At 33.2% G+C, this 10,351-nt stretch overlaps 1 protein-coding gene across 1 annotated transcript; it reads left to right on the forward strand.

Annotated features, from left to right (window-relative positions):
• Positions 1–1,026: 1,026 nt before the first annotated feature.
• CR88 (Chaperone protein htpG family protein) lies at positions 1,027–8,151 on the forward strand. The gene is made up of 19 exons (XM_028057883.2): positions 1,027–1,394; positions 2,055–2,128; positions 2,331–2,456; positions 2,545–2,638; positions 2,729–2,812; positions 2,914–3,057; positions 3,368–3,484; positions 4,473–4,520; positions 4,615–4,695; positions 4,822–4,926; positions 5,008–5,148; positions 5,552–5,644; positions 5,756–5,833; positions 5,921–6,175; positions 6,348–6,450; positions 6,551–6,725; positions 6,828–6,933; positions 7,148–7,237; positions 7,534–8,151. Exons 1-19 carry the CDS (start codon positions 1,143–1,145, stop codon positions 7,732–7,734), a joined length of 2,367 nt encoding a protein of 788 aa, XP_027913684.2. The 5' UTR covers positions 1,027–1,142; the 3' UTR covers positions 7,735–8,151.
• The last annotated feature ends 2,200 nt before the right edge of the window (positions 8,152–10,351 follow it).

The following is a 10,351-nucleotide window of genomic DNA, read 5'->3' on the forward strand; positions in this document are numbered from 1 at the left end:
TGAAGAGGGAGGGTGAACTTGGAGTACCATGACGAAGCTACCAGAAAATGGAATGCAGATGCTTGGAGTTCACCAACATCATCATGATCATGTGTTACATAAGAGTAGATTATGTTGTTGTAATAAGACAATTTCACCAATCATGAGGTGACAATATAAAAAATAAATTATATGCGTGTGACACGTTAATTATGTTTAATGATTACTAATTTTTAAAGAAAGGATGACTCAAATATTATGTTTCACAACTTAACAAAATATAACCATAGGTTCATGATAAATGTACTTTTTTAACATGAGAAAACACCTAGTTACCTATTGAAGAGATTAAGAATTTGATAAGATATTGATCAATCACCATAAAATAAGGATAAACCTTTAATTCAAAATTTGGATGAAAACCCGTTAAAATCGATTTTAGGATGATATTCTCCCTATAATCATCTTAGACATGTTGTAAAAAAAGACAAAACGCTATATCTTTAAATAAAATATCTTAAATCAATTTTCAACATTTTATATCTTAACATATCTATAGATATATAGGTTGTTGATTAAGGATGAAAAAATAACCAACCCGTTATAATTTTGACTACCTCACGGTTGACTTTCCAAAAATAAGATAGGAAAAAACTAACATGTCTACTTTTTTCTTATTTTTAAAATTTTAAATTTCTCTTTAATTTTGTATTTTATATATTAAAAATTTTGTATTTTTAATTGATTAATTAATGTCTTGAAATAAAGTTTTGTATATATCTAAATATTTAAGTAAAATTAAAAAGTAAAAAGTGACGAGAGAGTTTCCCTAGCACCAAATTGCACTGACAATTTATCCTTTAATGTGAAAAACTTTAATTAAAAAAACAAATAATTTTACTTATTCAAATAAAATAAAATACAATATAAGACTGGATATGGCATGTCGTGGCAGAATCTAGGCCTTACAATTCGGACGCTAAAACGGCCAAAACCCTTCCTATATGATTCTAGAACAATCTCTCGCGTTATATCTTCACTAAACCCTTTCTTCATTTCCTCGTAAGGGGTTTTCGTTACTCTCGCTCAGACTCATTCACAGATAGAGATAACACATAACAAGGAAGACTCTCTTACTCTCTTGTGTGTGGAGAGTTCAAAGTATGGCTCCCGTACTGAGCAGAACCATGGCCACGCCCTCTCTTACCTCTCTCCTTCCTTCTTCCTCCTTTTCAAGGGCTTCCCCTCTCAGAAGCGCTTTTCTGCCGCCGCAGCTTGCTCGCCGGAGGAGCTTCTTCTCCGCCGCGGGGCTGAGGTGGGCGCAGAGGCGCGAGAGGAAGCTCGCTGTTCGATGTGAGGCCGCCGTGGCCGAGAAGGAGGAGACCACCGGGGAGAAGTTTGAGTACCAGGCTGAGGTGTGTTTTTAATGATTTTGTAGGTTTGTTAACCATATTGGAGTTTTTGGTCGTCTTGAGTGAGCTAAAGGTTCAACCTTTTTGCTATTACGTGTGGCTTGTAATTCCAAGTAAATAAGCCTACATCGTGAAGTGTGTGCGTGTGTGCGAGAGACAGATTTACTTAGGAAATGAATTCAATGTCAATTTACTCTTGTACTTGGTTTGGAATTTTGACAAAGACCCATTTATTACTGGTATGTTTGCTTGTGAGAGAGATTTATGAATCTGATGAATTCCGTGATCTATATATGTGTTTGGTGTGTATATATTTATGTATATGTATGTCATGATCATATATATCTTCATTTGTATATGATATTTACTATGATCATCTAGTTTTTCCTTTTGGAGGATTAGAAAGTAATTAGTATTCACACTCAAAAACAAGTGAATGTGGCAAATCCTTTTATTAACGCATACATATATGTTGCAATTAGTTTGGAATTTTGATATGAAAGTGATAGACTTAATGCATAAAGGGGTTTGTGTGTGCATGATTTTTTCTGAATGAAGGGGTACATCAATTTGTTTTTGCACTTCCCTTGGAATGAAGGGGGATCTGTTATTAAGTGTATTAATTTTGCTGAAGTACGTGTATTCCATTTTTCTTTTGTGCAGGTGAGTCGATTGTTGGATTTGATTGTTCACAGTCTGTACAGCCACAAGGAAGTTTTCCTTCGTGAACTTGTGAGGTAATCTGACTAATGTTTCCATGTTTGCATGATTGTGCTATTGTTGTTTAGTAGTGCATACTAAAAGAGGTTGTTTTAGTAGATGCCATGTTTTTTTTTTCACTTGGGATTTTTGCACCTATATCTAACACGGGTTATATGATATGAGTATGCTACCACTGGACTGTGATGTATTGTGTTGATTGTTGTTCTGTTCTTCCAGTAATGCTAGTGACGCTTTGGACAAGTTGAGATTCTTAAGTGTGACTGAGCCTTCTCTGCTCGGAGATGCTGGAGATCTTGAGATACGTATAAAGTCTGATCCAGAAAATGGAACTATTACTATAACGTATGTATCTGTATTGTTTTGGTTTTATTTCACTTTTCATGGGTACCTGTGATAAGGAGTATTAAACTGTTAACTCTTGACTCTGTAGGGATACTGGTATTGGAATGACTAAAGAAGAGCTCATTGATTGTCTTGGAACTATTGCTCAGAGTGGTACATCAAAATTTTTGAAGGCACTTAAGGTGATTTGCCATTGAGCTGAAATGTGGCTTTCATTGATAATTGATGCTTTAATTCTTCAATCATGTTTTTATATCCCCCTTGTGTTACAGGAAAACAAGGATCTAGGAGCAGATAATGGTTTGATCGGACAATTTGGTGTTGGATTCTACTCTGCTTTTCTTGTTGCTGAGAAGGTATGGAGTGGCTTTCTTAAGTACATCATGCTGGTTGATTTTTCTGATTTTAACTGTTTCTGAATTTTGCCATTAATTGGCTATTCCTGCATGGCAATCAGGTTGTTGTTTCTACGAAGAGCCCAAGATCAGATAAGCAGTATGTGTGGGAAGCAGAAGCTGACAGTAGCTCTTATGTGATAAAGGAAGAAACTGACCCGGAAAAGCATCTGCGGCGTGGTACACAAATTACACTGTTTTTAAGAGTGAGTGATGTTATTTCGTTTTTTAGAAAGGTTACATTGAATGTAAGAACTGAGAAGTATGTATTGATGAAAGGTTGAACTCAGGATAATATTATTTGGAAACTGCAAATAATTCTTGCTTCTTGTCTAGCCAGATAACTGATATTAATTAAATAAGTATAAAGTTTTAAATTTCAGTGGGAAATCTTCTTTTGAAATTTATTTGTCCTCTTTCAGTACAAGGATAAATCTAGTATAATATTTGGAACATCAATTTAGTGCTGACATGTTTTATGTGGTTAAAACACTCAAATTTTTCTTTACTGGCCAGGAGGATGACAAGTATGAATTTTCTGAGCCAACCAGGATTCAGGGTTTGGTGAAGAATTACTCACAGTTTGTTTCCTTCCCCATCTACACATGGCAAGAAAAGTCGAAAACTGTGGAGGTAAGCAGGCCTTCTGTTACAGATTCCTGTGTTGATGTTGGGTGGCTGATGTGCTAAACCAATTCTATGTGTACAAGTGGTAGTTTTCTACTTTGCACATATGTTTAGTAGTTTTTATACTGATCTACCTTTTCTATTGTCTATGAAATGCTTTATTTTAATTTCTTTTGTTGGGTTCTAGTATTGTTCAAGGTACTCTTTTTGGTTATTGATTTCTATCAGTGAATAATGAGATTTGGTCTTTACTTGATGGTAATTATAAATATTTACTTATCAACAGGGGTAGAAAAGGAACTTGAAATGGTTCCTTGTGGTTTTTGTCTTTGTGTTGGTAAATTTGTTCTACATTAGCTATGGTTTTTGTCACCTTTAGGACGACTGGGTTATTTTTAGTTTGAGACAACTGTTAGGTAGAAAGGAAACTTGAAATGGTTCCTTGGTATTTGGTGTTTGTGTTTGAGGTGAATTTATTCTACCTTTAGGATGACTGGCTTATTTTAAGTTTTACATAGCCGTTTGTTGGGTTTCTGTGAATGGGTTAATACTGGGCTATATTTGCTAGCATATTCAGGTCAGAGAGGATTGATGTTGGTTGTAATGAGGGATTAGTGGTGAATAGGAGATGGTTATTAAGAAGTGTTAAGTGATGCTCGAAAAGGTGTGTTCTTTTAGAAATTTATTTCCATCTGGAAAGGGAGCAACCATATTCTTTTCAATTGAATAGAAAATGTTGTGGATGAATAATATGTCAAACAATTGAAGTATAAAAAATAATTTCAGTTTATTTATTAAAAAAGCATAATAATACTTGTAGAGTGACTCATTTTATCTAGGTTAAATTTATTTACTGTAAATTCTCGTTCTCTATTTTCATAAATATTTTTGAAGCTTATAGAAATGTTTTTCATGGAGTGGTTAATGAATCAGCTCTAGTTTTTTTGGCCATTAATTTAATTATCTATCAATTAATTAATTTTAATATTGGCAGGTGGAAGAGGAGGAAGAACCCAAGGAAGGGGAAGAACAAAATGTAGAGGTAATGACTATAGTATTTCTTGATGTCAGTGTTGTACTTGTTTTTCTAATTTGTTACCAAAACCAAGTGAATCTGTATCTGCTTGTGTTATAAGGGTGAGAAAAAGAAGGTGAAAAAGACTAAAACCGAGAAGTATTGGGACTGGGAATTAGCCAACGAAACAAAGCCAATATGGGTGAGTTTGAGATATATCTACTTTTATGGTGCTAGCACATTATCTCCGTGCATTTTTTCTTATCATTCTGTTATCGTGCCTCTTATTGGTCTTACTTCACCGTTTTTTTTTTTTAATTTTTGGTAGATGCGGAACCCAAAAGAAGTTGAAAAGGAGGAGTACAATGAATTTTACAAGAAGACTTTTAGTGAATTCTTAGAGCCACTTGCACATACTCACTTCACTACCGAGGTATATTGAAAATTTAGTGTATCAGAAGAAGGTAATTTCCTTTACGTAGTTATCAATTTGACTAGGCTTTAAACTCTGCAGGGTGAGGTCGAGTTCAGAAGCATTTTATATGTTCCAGGAATGGGACCTCTTAACAACGAAGAAGTAGTGAATCCTAAAACAAAGAACATACGCTTGTATGTTAAGCGTGTATTCATTTCAGATGATTTTGATGGGGAGCTGGTGAGTACTAATTTACCATAAGCTTCTAAGTGGGATTTGTCTTGTATATTTTAAATTTATGTCAATGCCACTCTTTCATTATATTGTTATTGTGAATCATGAAAGGAGGAAAATTTTTGGTTCCTACTCTGGTGTATAACTTCAAACTCTTAGTGGGATTTGTCTTGTATATTTTAAATTTATGGCAATGCCCCTCTCTCATTATATTGTTATTATGAATCATGAAAGGAGGAAAATGTTTGGTTCCTACTCTGGTGTATAACTTCAAGCTCTTATGTGTCATATCTGTGTTTTTGTTGTTTATTGCTCCTTATTTTATCGACTGTTCTCAGCTACCTAAGAAGGAAGAGCTTGGAGCATTGAAGAGCTTAATTGACATTTTACTTGCCTTTTTATTTCTCAGTTTCCACGTTACCTGAGCTTTGTGAAGGGTGTGGTTGACTCAGATGACCTTCCTCTCAACGTTTCTCGAGAGATCCTTCAAGAAAGCAGAATTGTAAGAGGACTACCACTTTTCCTGCTTATTTCATATGATAAACATGAATGATGTTTGATGACTATGTGTTTTTCTTATAATGTTATTTTATTCTAATAATATTGTGATCAGGTAAGGATAATGAGAAAGAGACTTGTCAGGAAGGCATTTGATATGATTCAAGATCTTGCTGAAAGTGAAAATAAAGAGGTTTGTTGCCATAAACCTAGCGTCTTTATATTTTGAATATGAATTTGGAGTCTATTGATTTAATGAATGATTTTTGTGTGATTCCAGGACTACAAGAAATTCTGGGAGAACTTTGGTAGGTTTATAAAATTAGGTTGTATTGAAGACACTGGAAATCATAAGCGCATAACACCCTTATTAAGGTTTTACACTTCCAAAAGTGAAGAGGAACTTAAAAGCTTGGATGATTATGTTGAAAACATGGGAGAAAACCAAAAGGCTATCTTTTACCTAGCAACTGACAGCTTGAAGAGTGCAAAGACTGCTCCATTTGTGGAGAGACTGATTCAGAAAGATATTGAGGTATCTCTACATGTTAATTGTGCTTGTAGATAGGGAATTGGTCGGTGAGATAGCAACCAAGGTTGTCAGCTTCCCTCTGCAGTACCTGCTATCTTGTGGAGGGTTAGGCTTTTTGTTTGTGTATGATTGAAATGCTTGATATAACTGAAGTTAATTGTGTCTATTGTTATAGGTTCTTTATTTGGTTGAACCTATTGATGAAGTTGCCATTCAGAACTTACAGACATATAAAGAAAAAAAATTTGTTGATATCAGTAAGGAGGATTTAGAATTAGGTTCGTATTGTTTCCTACCTTGCTTTCGATTGCTCAAATACTATTTTGTTTCCGGGAAATTTGGATTTGAATATTGTTCTCAAAAAAATTATTAAATCAGGTGATGAGGACGAAGTCACAGAGAGAGAAAACAAACAAGAATACAACCTACTGTGCGATTGGATAAAACAACAGCTTGGTGATAAGGTTGCCAAAGTTCAAATCTCTAAGCGCTTGAGTTCATCTCCTTGTGTCCTTGTATCAGGGAAGTTTGGTTGGTCTGCAAACATGGAGAGGTTAGTCAGCGACTCATTTAGCTTTTCAAGCCATTCTCTCACAAGCAGTTGATGATTCTCATGACATAAGGCTTGAACAATCTTCAATTTTCATTTCTTCAGACTAATGAAGGCACAGGCTCTTGGGGACACTTCAAGTTTGGAGTTCATGAGGGGGAGGAGAATATTGGAGATTAATACAGATCACCCCATTATCAAAGACTTGAGTGTGAGTTGACATTGACTTTGGAGTTTATTGATTTATATAAACCGTTGTTACTATATTATTAAGTTTTCTTATAATTTGCACAGAAAACATACACACATAGCATAGACACACTTTTGATTAAAAGTACATAATTATTCAATGTAGAAACTGATATATAGCCATACTCTGAATTGAACTTGTCTGACTTGTTTTAATTATTTTTATCTCCTTCCAGGCTGCCTGCAAGAATGCACCTGACAGTAGTGAAGCTAAGAGAGCAGTGGATCTCTTATACGACACAGCTCTAATTTCTAGTGGATTTTCTGTAAGTGCATTATAAAATTTGATTTTTCATATAACATGCAGACTACATTTGGTCTATAACTCACCAAAATGATGTTGCTGAATTGATATTGTTAACCTCATATAGTAGGATAAGACTCATTTTCCCGTAATAAATATAGGTTATCCGCAGTTTTGATTAAACATAGTTTCTCAGTTAGAGCAGCCTAATAGCCCGGCTGAGTCGGGTAATACGATATATAGTGGGATAATGCTTATTCTGTTGTGACAAATATAGGTTAACTGCAGTTTTGATTAACATATTTCTCAATAATGCAGCCTGATAGCCCAGCTGAGTTGGGTAATAAGATTTATGAAATGATGGCCATGGCCGTAGGAGGAAGATGGGGTAGATCAGAAGATGAGGAGGGAGAAGCATCTGGTGAAGCTGAGTCAAGCTCGGCTGAGGAAAGTACAGAGCCAGAAGTTTATGAACCCACTGAAGTCATTACAGAGACTGATCCATGGACAACAGATTAGGCATACTATGCCTCAGAATTTTAAAATTTTGGCATTATAGGAAATAATGAATTCAAAGGTTGGAAAGGAATTAGAGAGTCTAGGTTTTTTTTTCCTATGATTTTTCATGGGGTTGAAGGAGCATTGAAATGTAGAACTGTGAAGAATGTCTTAAGGGTCAAATCATTTTGTACCTTTTGGAATTAAGAACTAGTTTTGTTGGTGGTGACAATTTGATGCTTCATGGTCTCGGGTGTCACTGTATTATTCTTTTTAGGTGTGAAGATCTTTCACGTGGTTGGGAGCAAGTCTGGAAGCTGAAATGAAATGATCAATGATTCTTGTTCCCTCATTTCTGTCATGGATGTGTAGTTCAACCTGACAACACTAGTCGATGCTTAATTGATATGCAATGGAAAATTTTATAAATACTTTTTAGACGGCTGTGTTTTAGTTCGATTAAATTTAATTATAGAACCATATCCACGCATCAAGTATGAGTTTCCAATGCAACTGTCAGTTGGCAAGTAAAATTTGGGCTTCTGAATAATTCAATTGTGAGAGTAATTTAAATAATTCAACTGACAAAGTTTATGTATAGAATTTAATTGGAATATAGTGACAAATGTATAATATTTATTATTTTTTATTTTTAAAATTAGTATTCCGTTGTGGAATTTTATATATACAACTAAAATTTGGGTTTTGGGCAATGCACTTTGCAAGTATTTTAAATTATCAATTGGCAACAGTTTTTGTATGGAGTTAAATTGGAATATAGTGTCTGTACAAATATATTTTAAATTATCATTCAATTATCGACTGATATATAGTTTTAGTTTTAACTTTTGTTATAGTTGTTAAAAATATAGGGAAGTGATTCATTTGGTGTGTGAAATGCTCTGCTAATTTAGTTCTAAAGGTAGAATGTATCATTTTATTTTTGAATATAAGAATTCAGATTGGTTCTTAATATATTAGTTATGTGATTAAACAATTATAGTTTATTGCCAAATAGGTATTTAAATTTATATCTTAAATAGTAAATAGTTTTCTATATTCAGAAACTAAATAAATATTTTCTAGAAAGATATCTACATTTCTTTTTCATGAAAAATTGAAAAAAGAAATGTGATTTTTTAGTTAAACTAATATTTCTTTGGAATATCTGTAAATTTTATTTTCAAATTCTTTTCCTATCATAAATTGTTTTCTTTAATGAATATTTCTCTTTGGAATTACAAGTCCTCTTTTTTTTTTCATTTTTCATTTTTTCTATTTTTTATAACTACTACTTTTGTTTTAGTATTGAGATTCATCTTCTTGACTGAACATGAAAATGTTCAACTTTACCCTCTTTCCCTTTCTCTGTTTTGATTGTTCTTTTGCAATTTGGATTAACCACCATAGGATCTGATTTTGGGATATTACTATACATTTTCAATTCGGGAGTTGTGATTTGGATCCATCACTGTGATTATTATTAGTCCTGAGGTAAATAAGTAGGTGTTGATGTTATTGTATTGAAGAAATTATATAATCTATGTTTTGATGATTAGTTGTGGGATTAAGTCAATTTTTGCTTGAGTGAAAAACACTAGATGTTGTGTTTTTGTCATTTTCATGGTTGTGCATGTATTTTTGGTATTCTGGATTCATTTTCATGATTGAAGCAGGTGGTTGAGCTTGATGTAGGTGGTTATGTATATCCTATTGCATTAACCTAAATACAAAACCAAAGTTAGTTAAAATATGTCGTAATAAGTTGAATTTGGTGTGTTTATTTAATAAAAATCTTAATTTTACTAAGAATATTACTATACGATTTATAAAAAAATAAATTGAATGTTAATTTAAGGAGGGGTAATATTATTTCATTTTTACAAAAATTGGGACTAAATTGAAACTAAAACCAAATATAGGGACCAAATTGAATCATTTTAACACGTGACACAACTATGAAGTGATACGTAAAAATATAAAAAAATAAAATAAAATTAAAAAAATTCAAAAAACCCAAAAATTGACACGTGGCGTTGACTTTAACACCATTTGATCAAACTAACGGTAAGGACTAAATTGAACCATTTTTAAGAATGAGGACCAAATTGAGACAGAAAAAGACTTGAGGATCAAAATGACATTACTTGACAAATAGAATGACCAAAAAAGTAATTTAACCAAAACTATATTTTGATGTTGTTGAATCATAATCTCTTTGATTAGATTTTTAACCTTAACAAGTTCCTCTTCTCTTCCCCAAATAGAAGGATACTATAAATACTAATGGATGTTATTTTGGGAGATTCAATTGTGGTCATGTATGTGATGGAAAGGAACTAGAAAACATTGGTGGTCAAAAAACCATTATTGGAGGTAACTTTCAAAAAATTGTTCAAAAAGTGTTAAGTTGTGTTCTAGTCATTTGTTTTTTGTGCACCAATTAATATTGAATCTAGTTGGTCAATTTTTTTGCGAAGTAGTGACCTAATGAAAATACTTATCTTTGTTATTTCTTAATTGTGGCCACATATGTGATGGAAAAGAACTATAAATTATTGGTGCTTTACCCTTAGTGGAGGTAACTTTAAAAGAATTGTATAAAAAGTTTTAAGTTGTGTCCGAATTATTATTTTTC

Source organism: Vigna unguiculata, chromosome 2 (genome assembly GCF_037176805.1).
Source record: "Vigna unguiculata cultivar grain cowpea cultivar isolate G323 ecotype 2 chromosome 2, ASM3717680v1, whole genome shotgun sequence".
Taxonomy (NCBI): Eukaryota; Viridiplantae; Streptophyta; class Magnoliopsida; order Fabales; family Fabaceae; genus Vigna; species Vigna unguiculata.

Bases quoted from the DNA above. Each gene is read 5' to 3' on its own strand.
- CR88 (XM_028057883.2), top strand. From the start codon at position 1,143: ATGGCTCCCGTACTGAGCAGAACCATGGCCACGCCCTCTCTTACCTCT. The intron at 2,639-2,728 runs GTGATTTGCCAT...CTTGTGTTACAG, and splicing joins AATTTTTGAAGGCACTTAAG to GAAAACAAGGATCTAGGAGC. The intron at 7,238-7,533 runs GTAAGTGCATTA...TCAATAATGCAG, and splicing joins TAATTTCTAGTGGATTTTCT to CCTGATAGCCCAGCTGAGTT.